Source organism: Babylonia areolata, chromosome 35, assembly GCF_041734735.1.
Source record: "Babylonia areolata isolate BAREFJ2019XMU chromosome 35, ASM4173473v1, whole genome shotgun sequence".
NCBI lineage: Eukaryota > Metazoa > Mollusca > Gastropoda > Neogastropoda > Buccinidae > Babylonia > Babylonia areolata.
In genome coordinates this window covers 18,021,158-18,039,894 of record NC_134910.1, presented here as the reverse complement: position 1 = coordinate 18,039,894, position 18,737 = coordinate 18,021,158, and the positions used below count along the sequence as shown (strand labels likewise).

General features: G+C 40.4%; 2 protein-coding genes across 3 annotated transcripts in view; both read right to left on the bottom strand.

Annotated features, from left to right (window-relative positions):
* LOC143277877 (sodium-coupled monocarboxylate transporter 1-like) overlaps positions 1-18,737 on the bottom strand; it is a 98,548-nt gene that overhangs the window by 70,262 nt on the left and 9,549 nt on the right. The window lies entirely within an intron of this gene.
* LOC143278001 (uncharacterized) lies at positions 2,709-4,007 on the bottom strand. Its single transcript, XM_076583012.1, has one exon. It carries the CDS (start codon positions 4,005-4,007, stop codon positions 2,709-2,711), a length of 1,299 nt encoding a protein of 432 aa, XP_076439127.1.

The following is an 18,737-nucleotide window of genomic DNA, read 5'->3' as shown; positions in this document are numbered from 1 at the left end:
CAGCCAGAAGAGGCCCGTAAAACCGGATGACTTGTAAAAATGGAACTCAAAGTCAGGGGAAATTTACATCGCATTGTTCACCAAACTCTCGATCGAGAAAGAAAAGGTGCATTGGAAATGTTTTCATTTTCTTAAATAATGTAATCGATTTCGTCCTTTAGAAAAAAGGCTTCTCGACATAGTTTGCTGAACACAACAGGTTATTTTCGTCACGCATGCACACTGCAAGTCTGTCGATAATTCGAGATGTCGATGCACTGTGGCTCTCCCAACCAAAGCGCTTCTCCCCCTTTATATATATATATATATATATATATATATATATATATATATAATTTTATTATCATTATTATCATCATTTGTAACATGACATTATGTAATTATTCTTGTAATGTGCCCACCCTCTCTCTCTCTCCTTCTTCTCTCCCCCCCCCCCCCATCTCTCTCTCTCGCTTTCTCCCTCTCTCTCTCTCGCTCTTTCCCCCCCCCCCCCCTCTCTCTCCCTCTCTCGCTCTTTCTCCCTCTCCCCCTTGGGAAGACAACCACACACACTTTTTTTTAATTCTTTAAGAAAGTACTGATGACTTCATTAGATGGACCGAACTAAACCACATGTCTCTTCACCCTCAAAAAACAAAATGCATGTTAATCACAACAACACAAAAGAGGAGAAACACTATACATAATTTTCCTTCCATCCAAATTAAAGGCGAACAGGTCAATGATCATAAAGTTCTGGGGATCATAACTGACAACAAACTCACTTGGAATCCTCACATAAATTTCCTTTGCAAAAAGACAGCCCAGAAAAGCCATCAACTATCCAAAATCAAACATTTCCTTGACCTTTATTCACGGAAATTATTTTTTCAAGCGCATATCCAGTCTACAATAGATTATGCATCAACACTATGGGACTCCGCAAGTGCGAATACCATGAAGCCATTGCAGAATCTTCAAAAACGGGGGCTCAAGCTGGTACTCCTTAAAAAGACTACCATTTTAGACTCAGACTATAAACAAGCGAATATTCTCACACTAATCAGTACATTAGAGTACAATAAAGGAATCATGATGCAAAAGATTATGACAGGTAATGCACCACCAACATTAACAGACAAATTTTCTGTAAATTCATCAAGAATCCCCCCCAAAGTCCATATCCCATTTCCAAGAACTGACTTGTTCAAATCCAGTCTGGTTTACTCCGGCGCCACCCTATGGAACTCACTCCCAGAAACAATTAAACAACACCGTTGCCCAACCACCTTCAAAAACATTGCCTTTCCCACCGTATGTCATAATGTGTAATGTAAATCGTTCATTTTAATGATACTGTTTGTCAAATGTGTATGGTTGACTGAGAACTTTCCTCACCCTCTATCCCCCATTCTGGTCTGTAGTGCGGTGTGTGTTGTGTGTGTGTGTTTGTTTCTTTCATTTTGTTCATTTTTTTCCTATGCATTATACTGACTTACTTACTTACTTAGGCCCATCACTCCCCCTGGAGCATAGGCCGCCGACAACAGTCCGCCAGAGTCCTCTGTCCTGGGCTATTCTCTCCAGCTGTCTCCAGGTATATCCCATCCTCTTGGTTTCTGCCTCAAGGTCACGTCGCCAGGTGTTTCTTGGCCTTCCTCTTTTTCGTTTTCCTTGGGGGTTCCATGATAGTGCCTGCCTTGTGATGTTGCTGGCTGGCTTCCTCAGGGTGTGCCCGATCCATCCCCATCTCCTGCGCCGGATTTCATCCTCGGCTGGCAGCTGGTTGGTACGTTGCCACAGGTCTGCGTTGCTGATGGTGTCGGGCCAGTGGATCTGGAGAATTCTTCTCAGGCAGCTGTTGATGAAGGTCTGCACTTTCTTGATGGTGGTCTTTGTTGTCCTCCATGTCTCCGCTCCATACAGTAGGACTGACTTGACGTTGGAGTTGAACAGCCTGATCTTTGTGCGAGTCGACACCACCTTGGAGCTCCAGATGTTCTTCAGCTGCAAGTACGCTGCCCTCGCCTTGCCAATTCTTGCTCTGACGTCTGCGTCTGTGCCGCCCTGCGTGTTGATGATGCTACCCAGGTACGTGAATGCCCCCACTTCTTCCAGCTCATTCCCGTTTAGTGTGACTGGGTCCTCACTCGCTGCGTTGATCTTGAGAATCTTGGTTTTGCCTTCATGGATCTTGAGGCCAACTTGTAATGAGGTGGCTGCTAGTTCTGTAGTCTTGTCCTGCATTTGTTGGCGGCTGTGGGAAAGCAGGGCCAGGTCGTCTGCAAAGTCGAGATCATCTAGTTGGTCCCACAGTGTCCACTGGATTCCATTTCTTCTGTATGCTGTTGATGTCTTCATGGTCCAATCGATCGTCAGGAGGAAGAGGAAAGGCGACAGGAGACAGCCTCGTCTGACTCCGGTCTTCACCTCGAAGCTGTTTGTGAGTTGTCCTCCATGGACCACCTGGGAGGTCATTCTTTCGTGGGAGTTCTTGATCAAGTTGACCAGTTTGGTTGGCACTCCATAGTGGCGAAGCAGTTTCCAGAGGGTGTTGCGGTCCACACTGTCGAATGCTTTCTCATAATCAACAAAGTTGATGTATAAAGACGAGTTCCACTCTAAAGATTGCTCAACGATGATGTGCAAGGTGGCAATCTGATCTACGCATGATCTGTTCTGGCGGAAGCCGGCCTGCTGGTCTCGGAGGAGAGGGTCGACTGCACTTTTCATTCTCTCGAGGAGGATCCTGTTAAAGACTTTTCCTGGCACTGAAGAAGCGTTATCCCTCTATAGTTGGCACAGTTGCTGAGGTCTCCTTTCTTGGGTAGCTTGATGAGGTAGCCCTCCTTCCAGTCTGATGGTACTTCCTCCTCTTCCCAAATCTTCTCAAAGAGAGGGTACAGCATTTCTACCGTGGTCTCCAGATCTGCCTTGAGTGCTTCTGCTGGGATGTTGTCCGGTCCTGCTGCCTTGCCATTCCTCAGCATTTTGATGACTTTCCTGATCTCCTCCCTGGTTGGTCGCTCACAGTTGATGTCTAGGTCTCTATCAGCAGGGTCGATGTCCGGGGGGTTTGAAGGGACGGGTCTGTTTAGGAGTTCTTCAAAGTGCTCTGCCCATCTGTTCAGTTGTCCCTCTGTTCCCAGGATGGTGTTTCCTTTCTTGTCTTTGACTGGTCGCTCAGGCCTGCTGTACTTCCCTGAGAGTTTCTTAGTGGTGTCATACAGCAGCTTCATGTTGTTACTGGCTGCTGCTTCCTCGGCTTCCTCTGCCAGGCTGTCGATGTACTTGCGCTTGTCTGTTCTTGCGCTCCTCTTGACTTCTCTGTTGGCTTCTGTGAAGTCTGCTTGTGCCTTGGCCTTTGCTGCTCTTGTCCGGCTGTTGTTTACTGCTGCTTTCTTCTGCTTTCTCTTCTCGATCTTGCCCAGTGTGACTGCCGATATCCATTCCTTCTGTTGGTGTCTCTTGGGGCCCACTACTTCCTGACAAGTTGACGTCAGTGTCTCTTTCACTTTCTGCCACTGGCTCTCGATGTCAGTCTCTTCTTCAAGCAGTTCTTGTAGTACTTGGTACTTGGTGAGGGACAGCTTGAATTCTTCGTTTATCTTTGTATCTTTCAGCAGGCTGATGTTGTACTTCTGCCTCTTTGTTGTTGCTTCCATCCAGTTCTTCTTCAGCTTTAGCTTCAGCCTGGCTACCAAAAGGTGGTGGTCAGATGCAACGTCTGCTCCTCTTTTCACCCTTACATCCTGTAGAGATCTCCTGAATTTCTTGGCCATGCAGATATGGTCGATCTGGTTCTCAGTCACATGATTTGGAGATACCCAGGTGGCCTTGTGTACTCTTTTGTGGGGGAAAATGCTGCCACCGATTACCAGATTGTTGATAGCACAGAAGTCTGCAAATCTCTCGCCATTCTCGTTCATCTCTCCTAATCCGTGTCTTCCCATCACTTCCTCGCATCCCGTGTTGTCTTGTCCGATTTTGGCATTGAAGTCACCCATGAGGATGTTTACTAATACCATGCTAATGCCTGTATGCCATGTGTGTGTGTGTGTGTGTGTGTGTGTGTGTGCGTGCGTGCGAGCGTGTGGTTGTTGTTTTGTTTTGATTTTTTATATATTTTTCCTCTGTTATGTATCTCTACTAACACCATGCTTTCATTTTACTAAATATTGTGCAGTGTAGACCTTATTCAGGGCGGGGACTGAATGTAAAAGAAACCCACCAGTGCTTATCTATTATCCTCGAAATAAAGAATTTGTCTTGTCTCCCTCCCTCTCTCTCTCGCTCTTTCTCCCTCCCTCCCTCCCTCTTTGTCCCTCTCCCTCCCTCCCCCTCCCTCTCTCCCTCCCTCTCTCTCCCCCTTTCTCTGTTTAAATCCCTTCCTTTCTCTTTACCTTCCTCTGAGTGTGTGTGGTTGTCTTCCCAAGATTTTGTCTGTTTAAAATCGAAAGATCAATCGATACATGTACAACAACAAAAACTTTAACATTTGAAATAATGACATGAGCTTCATTATATGTGCGATGTTTGTACACCTTTTTTCTTTTCTTTTTTGTTCATGTTACACATGTTGTGCTGCATACCAAAAAAATGGTATAAAAAAAAAAATATATATATATATACATATATATATATATATATATATATTCTTTCGCTTGGTTCTGCAGATTATTGCCTCCCCTGGGAACGTCCCTTTGGACAAGTTCACCGCTGGAAATTCCCCCGGGAACTTTCTCATCGTTCATAATGTCCCCTACGGACATTTTAGCGGCCAAAATGTCCCCTTTCTTGCGTTTTAGTCTCGTCCTGAAACAAGAACATGCACACCACAGAAAACGGAGCATGACTGATAAACAAGGTCATACACGTTCAATGTTGAATGGGCGAGGATGGGCGCGATAATTACCCATACATAACATCATCATTCGTGTATCATTTAACGTTCTGCCACCCTCCCATGTCCACATTTCTCTTATAATTTTATATTCCCTACATCTCGAGATCGTGGTGTTTTATCTTCAGTTTAACGTCTATTCACTATAAGTGTTTTTAGACGGAAAGGAGTAAAGAAGTGGATAAAGGAAAGGGAATGCATGTGAATATTAGTGTAAAAAAGTATTCATGTTATGTATCAGAGGAAAAGTATATTATAAGAAAAAGGTCTAAAGAGATTGTGGTGTGTATTGAATGAGGTGTCATGGGAAGGAGAATATGTATATGCATATCAACAAGTATTAACCTACAACAATGTAAATATAAATAACATTAATTATGATACATCAAAGGAGGATACCAACTGGACTGGAGTTTAAAATTTCCGAAAACATTCTAAGCAATGAATAATCATTCAAAATCTTTTCAGTGGCTAATGAAATATTGGAAGAAAAGTCATCAACTACATCTTTAGGAATTAACTGTCTTATGCTCGGACAATGAATGAGTAGATGACTTAGTTATTTGCTTACCGCATATACATTTGATATTTTTAGAAAATTTTGTACGAAAGGCATTTAAACGAATTCTGTACATTATACTTGTAATTTGTCTTGAATGTGCTGCTGGTGTCCAATTCAGAAAATGTTTGGGATTAGCTGCATTCTTTGTGTTTACACAACATTGGTAATATTGATTATTTGAATCTATTTCTTAAATCGATTTCTAGATACATTTTCTAAACAAGATCGTGGTGTGTGTGTGTGTGTGTGTGTGTGTGTGTGAATGATTTGGACCAGAGATTTAAAAAATATGTACAATACAAAATCAGTGGAAATAATATAATCTTCAAATGCATAAAATTCATTATATCGGTGCTTGTTTTTATACGAAAGACAGATTTGCAGTATCGTGTAAACTGCACATGTCAACATGCACCCCCCCCCCCCCCCCCCCCCCCTCCCCCTATTTGGGAAATGAATACTAACTCTGAATCATGCTGTCTTCGGGCAAGTCTGTGCCCAGGTAATTAAGCACATACGGGTAACGAGGGAAAAGGTGAGAGGGGCCCGGGGGGGATGATATATTCATATTTTTCCCCCGAGTTACATGTACAGCATTTTAGGTTGTTTGATTTAAAATCAAAATCAAAGAAAGATTACTTAGATTTAGTGAAATAAAGCGTATATGTAAAAAGCTGTACTGCTGCAGTACAGGCATCCAGTTGACGTGTGTTGACGTTGACTGATGACAGGGCAGGGACGGGACTGGGGGAACCCTTCAGCACACACAGTGCACTGTCAGTCACCGCTTCACTTGATGTATTTTCACTTCTTGATGACCTCAATTAAAACGATGAAACTGGTGAATCAAGAAATGCTTTGTTATAAAGGTAATGTTTGGGCATAACAAAATGACATTTTGGCTACAGGAATGTTACACCATGGTAGAAAAAGTTCAATGGTGAAAATTTCAAGTTGAAGAAAAAAGACTGGTTTCATACAGATATACAGAAAATGTATGGTTTCCTGGGAAAATATTACAAAAATGATTTTCACAAGCGGCTTATTGTTTCTTTGATCTGTGATGGAAAATGAATTGTTTTGAGATCAATTATGTCAATTATGTTCCTTGCATCTGTGGTGCTCACATAACAGCCGATCATATACTAACTTGCCATATGTTTAAGTCCCTCATCCCTGACCTGAAATCATCTTCAGTGTTGACAATCTTCAGCAGTCCGTTGCTATTGTTTTTTTTTGGGTTTTTTTCAAATCCTTGTGTCCAGTTGGTTCGCTGTTATAGTTGTCAGTTTTTCATTATAAAGATGCTATATTGTTATGTTTAAAAAAAAACCCACTTCAATCAATTCAAACACACGCACACACACGCGCGCGCGCGCACGCACATACACATTCGTATACTCGCATGCGTACATAGTAATTTCTTTTCCCTCCCTCGATTTTTTCCCTACCCTCGTCCAATATCACTTGTAGTGAAAAGACGTTTAAAAAAAAAAAAAAAAAAAAAAACCGCACGCACGCACACACAAAGAACGAGAGGGTGGGGGCGGTGAATATGTGAAGGGAGGCAATCCGGATAGTCTAGATTGGCGTTACCTCAGATGATTACCTCCCTGGGTCTATTGTGGTGAACTCGTTCATTACTATTTCATTTTAACCCGGTGTTCGGTTGTCTGTGTGTGTGTGTGTGTGTCCGTGGTAAACTTTAACACTGACATTTTCTCTGCAAATACTTTGTCAGTTGACACCAAATTAGGCATAAAAATAGGAAAAATTCAGTTCTTTCCAGTCATCTTGTTTAAAACAATATTGCACCTCTGGGATGGGCACAAAAAAATAAAAAAAATGAAGCCTAATTATATGCAAACTGCATTTACTGTTATATTTATATTTTTTGTATTCTCTAAACTTGGCACTTTTATCTGATATTCTGACCCAACAACAAGAGCAGTCATTATCATCATTTTTTGTTGAAAGAGGAACTTCTTTTGCTAAGCATGGAAATTATATTTATTTTGCAAACGTTTTGGTGCAGATAGTAAAAAAGGGAAATTACTCTGTAATTAATGCTAGGGGACTTAATTCGAATCTGGTTTGAGCTTTTTTTTTCTTTTTTAACACGAAGCTTTATAATAACAAATACAGAACACATTTTAACGATTAGATTTTTTTTTTTAAAGTGTATTAGAAGTGAGTCTTGAAGGCCTTGCCTCTCTTGTGTTTCTTTTGCTTCCTGCCTTGATTGTTTCGTTGTCATTGTTTTGCTGTCTGTTTCTTTCTTTCCCCCCATTGCACAGTTTATATTTTCTGTTCAACATCGTCTCCATTACAATTTCACATGAAATTCCACACCAACGAAGCTGAATTGCAATTTACACCACTTTTAGCGATAGAGGATATATATATATATATATATATACATGTATGATATGGTGACAGTTTGCAAGGATGTTTTTTAGTTAACAAACAAATAACTGACGAACAAAAAGGAAAAAATGTATGAAGAAGAGAAAAACAAACAAATAAACAACAACAAAACAAAACAAAAACAAAAAAAAACAAAAACAGGAATAACAGACACAGATCCCAGAACATGACATTTCCAATCTCAACTCACAGCACACATTAACAGTCAAATCTCGTGGATCACAGGGAACATCCTTGTCACAACAAACCAATCAACATCCTAGTCACAACAAACCAATCAACATCCTAGTCACAACAAACCAAGCAATTCAGGATTGGACAATATAATGTTTCCACACCTGTGGAATCACCTCTGACTCTATACATGCGATTATAATCCATGTTAGCAATTTGATAGAGAAATCCTGATAATTCCTTTCCATTAGGTGTTGTTTTTTCTGTTGTGTACTTGAGGTTGAGTTCAGCAATGAATGCTTGTAAACCCGGTTTAACCTTATCAAGTCTACACTTATATATAAAGAATTTTGCCCATAAAACTATCAAATCAAAAGCATCATCTGTTTCAGTTTTTTCGTCAATGCCAAACAAGATAAGTTCAAAACTGAGGGACAATCTGTCACAGTTTTCGCATTTTTCTTTAAGTTTATTTTCAAACTGAAGCCAAAAAGTTAGTATAACTGGGCAAAACCACAAATAATACTGCACTTCATCTTTTTCGGTGTCACAAAAATTACAGTTGTCATTATCAGTCACACCCATTACTGTTAGGATATTATTTGACACCAGGATTATATGGCATAATTTGATCTGAAATCATTTAATCTTTATTTCCTTAATTTTCTTTCTTTTCTTAATACAATCTCCCAGTCAATTTGTGTATTTAGCTTATTTTCCCATTTCATAGAGGCTTTTATGTCAAATATTTATATCTTTTGCAATAGTAATTCATTGTATGGTTTTATTCCTTTGCTTATTCCACATATGTAATGTGTTATTGTCTTTGTTCTTCTTGCTATTTTCAAATTGTATGCTCATTTTTCTTGCATATTCTTTAATTGCTTGTGTACAGTTATGAAGTTCAAGAAGTTCACTTGTATTCCATACTTCCTTGAGAATTCTTCATAATTTAAGAATTGGCCTCTTTCATTTAGAACATCATTAACAAAAAACATATCTTTATCTGTCCATACTTTATTGTAAAAAAAAAAAAAAAAAAAAAAAAGGTTCTGCTACAATTTCTTCATTCTTATTCAATTCTATTTGGGTACAAAATCTATCATAAGCATCATATACATCTATCCAAAACTTATTACCTTTGTTTAGGAATCTTTGGAGCCATAGTTTTTGGGGTTTTTTTTTTACTATATTTATTTCAAGATGTATAGTCTGTAGTATTTTCTTCCATTTAAAGCATGCAGTGAGCATTTTTCGTAGCCAGGATAGTTTCAGTGCTTGTACAAAAGCCTGTATGTTAGGTACTCCAATTCCCCCGCTTTCTGTTTGTATTCGTATTTCTTTTTATCACAACAGATTCCTCTGTGTGAAATTCGGGCTGCAGTGCAGTTTTATTTGTTTTTCCTATTGCAGTGGATTTTTCTGCAGAATTTTGCAAGAACAACCCTTTTGTTGCCATGGGTTCTTTTACGTGCGCTAAGTGTATACTGCACACGGGACATCGGTTTATCGTCTCTCCCGAATGACTAGCGTCCAGACCACCACTCAAGGTCTAGTGGAGGGGGAGAAAATATCGGCGGCTGAGCCGTGATTCGAACCAGCGCGCTCAGACTCTCTCGCTTCCTAGGCGGGCGCGTTATCTCTAGGCCATCACTCCACTTCTACATCGTGCACTGCATACACTCGTTTTATTTTGTCTGGGTTATTTTCACAGACAACACGTCTTGTAGCTGTTTTACATCACTGTCAGGTGGGTTTGGTAATAATATCGATAGATAAATCAGTTTGGACAGAATAAGTGATGTGATCACAGCTACCCTGCCCAGAGGCGTTGAAATTCTTTTCGACCAAATATTAAATGATGTTTTTACTTTGACAAATTTATCTGCCATGTTAACTTCTGTTAGATTAGACAGATCATGTGAAAGCCGGATACCAAGGATTTTAAATTTAGGGGGGTTCCATTCCATATGTTGGTTCTCTAAGTATGTTATAGATGAGTTTTTTTCTTTTTACCTAACCAAACATTAAGAGTTTTTTCAACATTTAACTTAAGTCCTGAAAATTCCTCAAACTCTCCTAATACATCAAACAATTTTTCATAAGATTTTCTGTCTCCTTCCAATGTAAATGATGTGTCATCAGCAAACTGACCTACTTTAAATTCTGTGTCTGATATCTGTATTACCTTAATTTCTTTGTCTTCTCTAATTTTACAAGCTAATATTTCTACACACGAGATGAATACATACGGTGATATTGGGTCACGCTGACGACACTCTCTGTTTATAGTGAAAGTCTGTGACATCTTTCCATTAACAATTACACGAGCTTTAATATATTTATAAATAAAAAGTCACAATCCATTTTCTGATCCCATTTCCAAAACTAAATGTTTCAAGAACATTTCCCATGTAATCCCAGTTTACGGAGTCGAAGACTTTTTCAAAATCAACTGAAACCAATAACCCAAGTAATTGTTTTTTTCAAAGTAGTATATCATGTCATATAATAATCGAATGTTATCTCCAATATACCCCCCTGAAATAAACCCAGTTTGATCTTCACAAATTAGTTTTGGTAACACTGTTTTGATTCTATTTGCAATGCAAGCTGAACTCATTTTATATGTGACATTCAGTAGTGAGATAGGTCTCCACTTTTTAAGGTGTTCCCTTGGTTTATCTCCCTTCGGTATACAGAATATCAGTCCTTCTCTTTCTCTTTGTGTGATTGACATTTCACCTTTAACAAACCCTTCATTTATGGACCGAACCACAATGTCCCCTAGCAGCCTCCAAAAATTTTTTTTTTAAGTTTACTATCATCCCATCTGTACCGGGGCTCTTGTCATTCTGCATATTTTTTAACACTTCTGGTGCTTCTTCTTTTGTTATTAATCCTTCCAGTTTGTGGGATTCAATTTTGCTAAATTTGTGTAAATTTGTTACGTAATTACTAAGCTCTATATTTTGTGATTTTATTTCTTTATATAAATCACTGAAGAATGTCTTTGTTCCCTCTAGCATTTCATCACTTTCAGTTAACAGTTTGCCATCATCCGATACTAATTTTAACATTTGTTTGCTAACAAAATGTCTTTTCTCTAATGTACAGAAGTATTTGTTTATTTTCTCCCCCTGAGATGCCCATCTTGCTGATGATGGGGTCCTCTCCTCTGTCTAGGGCATCCTGCAGGTCCGGGTCCACTTCAACATAAGCTTGACGGATGGCTGTCGCTGCATCATCCAAAACAGTGACACCTGCGCCAATTTCTGCAGCTGAAATGTAAAAACATAAATTGAAACTGAAATAAAAATTCATAAAATGGCATACCTGAAAAAAAAAAAAAAAAATTACACACACACACACACACACACACACACTGTCACATACTTCCATATGCGAAACTTTAATACGAAACCAATACGGAACAGTGGCACATAACTTTTCATGAAACTCCCCTGACAACACCTTAGTAACGTAACGACGCTTGGTCGTACCACAACGCAAACATTACATGGTGTCAGAAAAATACCTCGCTCACTAGCCCGATAAAAAACTTAAAGAGTGAACCATGGCGAATATGAACTTTGAACATCCATCTATTGATTGGGATGCAACAGATCTCTTCCAGGAATTCACTCGCTTCAAAGATCATGTTGGGTTTGTGTTTGACGGTCCGCTCGCAACGTTAACTGACAAGCAAAAAGCTGGATGGATCGGAACTTGGATCGGTGCTCAAGGTAGGCAAATCTATCGAACTCTACAGTGGACTGAAGGTGAAAAAGAAAATCCTGATGCAGTTTTAATCAAGTTTGAAACCTATGTTCGTCCAAGAAAGAACAAACGTGTGGCAAGACATAAACTGAAACAAAGAAAGCAAGACCAAGGTGAGTCTTTCCACAACTTTGTAAAGGATCTAAAACTGATCATGATGGACTGTGACTACAGAGACAATGATGATATTATGGTGGACTGCATTATTGACGGAGTGCATGACAAGAAATTACAAGGGAGACTGCTTGAGAAAGGAGAAGCTCTCACTCTTGCCCAAGCCATAGAAATCGGTGAACACTTTGAGTTATCACAGAAACAACTCAGAATTGTTCGTGATGAGTCGGAAGCAGACGTAAATGTTGTCCGACACAAGAAACAACACATCAACAAGAAAAAACAAGAACCCTGTGTTAGTGATGATGAATCTAAATCTACTATTAGTGTAATCAGAAAGAAGCAATCAAAACAACAACATACAGGAAAAGAGAACATAAATGTTTGTTTTCGTTGCAGGTGGAGATTCGAAACACCCACAAACAAAAGGGAGCTGTCCAGCTATAGGAACTACTTGTGCACATTGCAGAAAGCCCAACCACTGGAGGAAAGTGTGTAGAAGACGCCGAGATGTACACGATGTAGCAACAGACTCAGAATCAGAACCAGAAGTCTTAATGATCCACAGCACGAAGCTCAATGATTCAAAACACAATGACAAATGGAACCAGATTGTTTCAATTTATGGAAAAAACATCAAATTGAAAATCGACACTGGAGCAAGGTGCAACACTCTGACTGTCCGAGACTACCAGAAGATATCTCACTGCAGTGAGATCCGCTCCTGCGCACCTACTCCAACCACAGCATCAAGCCTATCGGCACAGCAGATCTTCCAATTGTCCACAACGAAAAAACCATCAAAACTCGGTTTGAAATCATCAATATTGATCAAGAGAATGTGATTTCTGGAACAACTGCGGAAAATCTCGGTCTTGTTGCTCGTCTGTCAACAATTGAACCTGCAGCTAACAGTCACACAACCTCTGGTTTAGATGAGTTTCCTGAGCTGGAGCGTACGACTGGAACTCTGCCAGGAGAATACAGCAACCAGGTTCAAAAGGAGTTGTCCACCCAGCACGTCGCCAGCCTGCAGCTCTGCGTGAAAAAATCATCGAGAAGCTCCACGAGATGGAAGCAGATGGACACACTGTCAAAGTTGAAGAGCCCACTGAATGGGTCAGTTCAATGACTGTCTCTGTCAGAAATAACAAAGTCCGCATTTGTATTGATCCCAAAGACTTGAATGCTGCGATTCAGCGTGAGCATTATCCCATGCGCACAGTAGAAGAAATCATAGCAGACATTCCTGATGCAAAAGTATTTTCAAAACTGGATGCAAAAAGTGGTTTCCTGCAGATAAAGTTGGACGAAGCATCATCGTTCCTGACTACTTTTAACACTCCAGTTGGAAGGTACCGCTGGCTACGCCTTCCATTTGGCATCTCCTGTGCCCCAGAAGTGTTTCAGAGGATCATGGACCAGATGTTAGAAGGCATCAAAGGCGCATATGCAACAATTGACGACATTCTTGTTGCCGGTCGTGACACTGAGCACCATGACCAAATACTGAAAAAGGTGGTGGAGAGAGCTACAGAGTACAATCTGAAACTGAACCCAGAAAAGCTGCACATCAGACAGTCTAGCGTGCCATACGTTGGCCATCTTCTCACAGCCGAAGGACTGAAGCCTGACCCGGCCAAAGTGAAAGCTGTTCAAGAGATGCCAACTCCCCAAAATAAAGATGACGTCAGACGCTTCCTGGGTTTCGTTACGTACCTTAACAAGTTCATACCAAACCTGAGTGAAGAAAGTGCTCCTCTGCGTGATCTTCTGAAAGAAGACGTTTTGTTTGATTGGCAACAAAGTCATGAACAAGCCTTCACAAATCTAAAAAGTCTCTGCTGTCATTATCCAGTGCTGAAGTACTATGACGTCAAAGCACCAGTTGAAATACACTGTGATGCCAGTCAGCACGGTCTTGGAGCAGTTCTCATCCAGGACGGAAGACCAGTGGCATACAGCTCACGATCCATGACTGACACAGAAAAACGTTATGCGCAAATAGAAAAAATGTTATCCATCGTCCATGCCTGCAAGAAATTTCACTGCTACGTCTTTGGAAAAGAGGTCACTGTCTACAACGACCACAAACCGTTGGAGCAAATTTTCTCCAAGCCACTTCTGTCAGCACCAATGCGACTGCAACGCATGTTACTTCATCTACAGTGGTACAATCTACAAGTGAAGTATTGAAAAGGCAGCCAGATGCAGCTTCCAGACACTCTCTCACGTGCATACCTTCCTGAAGAAACCGCTGAAATAGCACACATAGAGACAGACAACACATATGCACCAATCGCAAAGGAAATGTACGGACAACTTCAGGAATGCTCACAACAAGAACTTGGACAGTTACAGACCCTGATTCTGAACGGTTGGCCAGACAGAAGAAATGATGTCTCCATAGAAATGCGGCAGTTTTGGGACTCAAGAGACGAATTGGCCGTCTCTGATGGTGTCATCTTCAAAGGATCCAGAATTGTCATACCACCCAGTCTCAGGAAACGAATGCTAGCTCTCATTCATGAATCTCACTTAGGTATTGTGAAATGCAAACAGCGAGCACGTGAAGTGATGTACTGGCCTTCAATGAACTCAGAAATTGAAGACAAAATCAAGAACTGCAGCAAGTGTGCAGATTACAAAAGGAAGCCATCTGCTGAACCACTGCTGCCTACACCTGTTCCAGATCTCCCGTACGCAGAAGTCGGAACTGACATCTTCAGTTTTCAAGGCAGAAATTACTTATTGACGGTGGACTATTTCTCAAAATTTATTGAAGTGGATGAGCTCAAGAGCATGAATACTGAGTCAGTGATTGAGAAACTAAAAACCCAGTTTGGCCGTCATGGAATTCCGTCCACCTTAAGAAGTGACTGTGGGACACAGTTCACCGGTCGACAGTTTTCAAAGTTCTGTACAAGCTACGGAATCAGTCACAAGACATCTAGCCCTCATTTCCAAAGCTCAAACGGAGAAGCTGAACGCGCTGTTCAAACCGTCAAAAGACTGTGGAGAAAGAACGAAGACAAAAACTTGGCCTTGTTGGACTACAGAACTACACCTTTAGACGGCATCAATCTTTCCCCTGCACAGCTCTTGATGGGACGTCGACCAAGGAACAAACTTCCAACTCCTAGAAGTCTTCTTGCCCCTGCATACGACAGCCAAAATATCAAACAGCGCATGAGGATTGAAAAGACCAAACAGAAATTCTATCATGACAAGCCAACCACTTTAGAGCATTCAACTCTTCACCCTGGGGATCAAGTTCGCATGGCTCCACTCCCAGGCACTAAGGAATGGAGGCCAGCTGTGGTGGTAGAGCACCATACATCGCCAAGGTCCTACCTCGTACAGTCTGAAGGGAGTATGTATCGACGTAACAGACGTCACCTACACCGTTCAACACGAAGAGCAAATGATGAATCTTCAAATCTCCCAGACCCGTCATCTACGCCTGAAGCTGACCCACTACCTGAGGAACCTACAGGAGCTTCAAACTCACCTGGGTGCCCTCATCAGCAATCAACGCCAGATCGTCGCAGTGACACTACCTACCGGACACGCTCTGGACGTGAAGTTCACCCACCTCAACGACTTGACCTGTGACAGTTCCAGTCTCTTCGTGTTTGACCCCATTGCAAGAAATAGTGTTATTAGTTACTGTGTTTGTTTTGTTTGAAGTTTATTTTTTTGTGTACATTCTAGTTTCACTTCTTCATAAGAGGGAAGATGTCACATACTTCCATATGCGAAACTTTAATACGAAACCAATACGGAACAGTGGCACATAACTTTTCATGAAACTCCCCTGACAACACCTTAGTAACGTAACGACGCTTGGTCGTACCACAACGCAAACATTACACACACACACACACACACACACACACACACATATATATATATATATATATATATATATATATATATATATAGATAGATAAACATGAACAACAATACTCAGTTGTAAGAAAGCAGATGCACACTGTACACAACTCCAAACTGAAAGTAGAATAAACACAGCAAACTGAAAACAGAACACTGCAAAGTAGATCACTGCACATGATATAATAAACTGTGGGAGTTGCAGCAATGAAAATAATACTAGAAACTAATGGGCATGTCATAATTCAACTAAATCACTAAAGAAATAAAACAAAACAAAAAACAAAACAAAACAAAACCACCCACCTGTCACCTTCTTGTCATGTGCCTGAAACGTTTTCAAGTGCATGGCTGGCATGCCCATCACAGCAGCAAAGGTTTTGAGGACAGCATGGCTACCTCCCACTTCATGACTGAACACAACCATTTTGGGGTTGACTTCGAATGCCACATTTTTATGTTGACTGTCCTTGATACGTGGGGATGACATTTCTTCCTTCTCATACTCCCTACACCCGTCACACCGAAGCGACAGCAGAGAAGCAAAACCAGCGTTCTGTCCATCTTGGATCTGCACACTCAGGCTGGTCTCTCCACACTCGGGGCAACACAGATCACACAGAAGCCGATTCAGTTGATACATGTGCACAAAAGCCCACTGTTGTTCTTCTCCCTCTCCAACTCGTTCTGCTGCTTTCAGTGTCTGTATTTTTCTCCTTGATGCACTTGAAGTAGGACTGGGATCCACATTCGTAGTTGACGAGTGAGGCGAAGCAGACGACACATCTCTCTTCTGCTGTTTTGCTGCACGCATCTTCTCAAGTTTATCATTTAGTCTCTTTCGTGCGGCACATTTTGGTCCTGGCATGATTTTCAGTGGTTGCACCAAATTACAAACTCAAAACTATTGAAAAAGCAGTGAAAATTGCAGCTTGCACACGTGGAATCGAAAGCAATAGCAACGGAAGCATGCATTGATCAAGCACTAACTCCGTGACCGCCGAGCGTTCTGATTGGTCGGAACTCATCGCTTATTGGTCGGAATATCGTTGACTTATTATACCAACACTTCGGGCATTTCCGTGCCTTTCAGTTGCATTGAAAAAAGGCGCCAAACCCACAAAAGGTGATTCCCGTGTACAATGACGTATGCTTCGTTGGCAAGCTGACATCGCGACCTTTCGTCTGATATGAAACAAGGCGCATTTTCATTATGCTGTACGCTTGTTGTCAAGGCACAAACATTGCTGAAAAACGTCAACATAACTCAAAATGTGCGTTTGTCCCTGTTGATATACCACTTTTAATTGCAATTTTTTTCATTTTTCTTATCATTTTATAGGTTGTTGAATAAGATCATGCGATAAAACAGTGTTTAAAGGTGGAGAATCAGTCAAAAACAAAAAATCGAAAATTTGAACGTTTTTAATGAAAATACCGCTTCCGTGTCTTAAGATAATGCCTTCCATTTTTGATTTCCTAATTTCTGTTAGTTGTGTCTTACGTTCTGTTATGAGAAGTGTATCTAGTTCAGTAAGGGGTGAATTTCTTTCAAATGCTTGTATTTCCTCTTCTAAGTGTTGTTCAGTTTGTCTTAATTCTCTTTTTTTTCTTTATACTGTATGAAATGGATTTTGCTCTAATTTCCATTAGAAGTGTATCTAAGAACAACTGGTCCGAAATCACAAACCGTATCTGGTCATTGTTTATTTGTTTGAGATTTTCTCTCACACAAGGAGTCACTGCATACTGTTGTTTTGTTTTTTCAATAGTGTCATTAATCAATTTTGCATATTCATGGTTTTTGAGTAATGATGAATCAAATTTCCAAAGCCTTCTGCTTTTTTTCTTCAGCTTTGAATATTTTTCCTATTAATATTAGAGAGTGATCACTTCGGTAACCAAACAGAATGTTAGTATTCTTTACATTAATGATTAAGGATTCAGAAACGACAAAGAAGTCAAGACGACTCTGTTGAAAAGGGCTGCTTCTTCTCCAACTATATCTTAAAACTTCAGGATTCAGTTCTCTCCATATGTCAGTTAGCTCTAATGTGGAAGTCATTTCAAAAACTACATCTCTTGCTTTTACATTATTTACATGCTTATAGTTATAGTAGTCAAGATTAGGATTCATTACTAGGTTCCAATCACCTGCAATAAGGATATTTGGAATACTCAATTCCTCAATTTTTGCTTGGATTTCTTTGAAAAACTCTGGTTCATGCCTGTTTGGACCATAGATATTAGCTAATACTATCTGAGGTCCAGCAGTATTTAACACCAAAATGATATAATTTCCCTCCATGTCCCTAATTATTGTTTCTATTTTAAAGTCAAAATTATTGTTAAATAAAACTGCCACACCCCTTGATCTACTATTGTTAGAGGAAAACACACAATCATAACCCCATTCGGTTCGAATCTGACGCTCTACTTTCTTTGTGAAATGGGTATCCTGGAGGAAATACACTGAGTATTTCTTTTGTCTTAAGTTAAATACTGAAAGACGTCCTTTCTTTCTGGATAACTCCCCAAACCCTGACAATTAAGGGAATATATGGTAAGGCTAGCCATAGTTATTGTGATTTTGTTGATGTTGTTGCTTTTTATTGTTTTGTTGTTGTTGCTATGTGTCATTGTTATTGTTTGTTGTTGTACTTGTTGCTGTTATTACCGTTCTTCTTGTTGTTGCTGCTGCTGCTGCTGTTGTTGCTGTTGCTGCTGTTATTACTGTTGTTGTTTTTGTAGAAGTCGTTATTGCTGCTGCTGCTGTTGCTACTGTTTCAGTGTTTGTTGTTGCTGCTGTTGCTGTTGTTTGCTGTTGTTATTATGATGATGATGTTGTTGCTGTTGTTGTAACTGCTGCGTATTCCAAATTCAACTGGTGTGATATACCTGACG

Coding starts and splice junctions, on each gene's coding strand:
- LOC143278001 (XM_076583012.1), bottom strand. CDS start 4,007: ATGGTATTAGTAAACATCCTCATGGGTGACTTCAATGCCAAAATCGGA.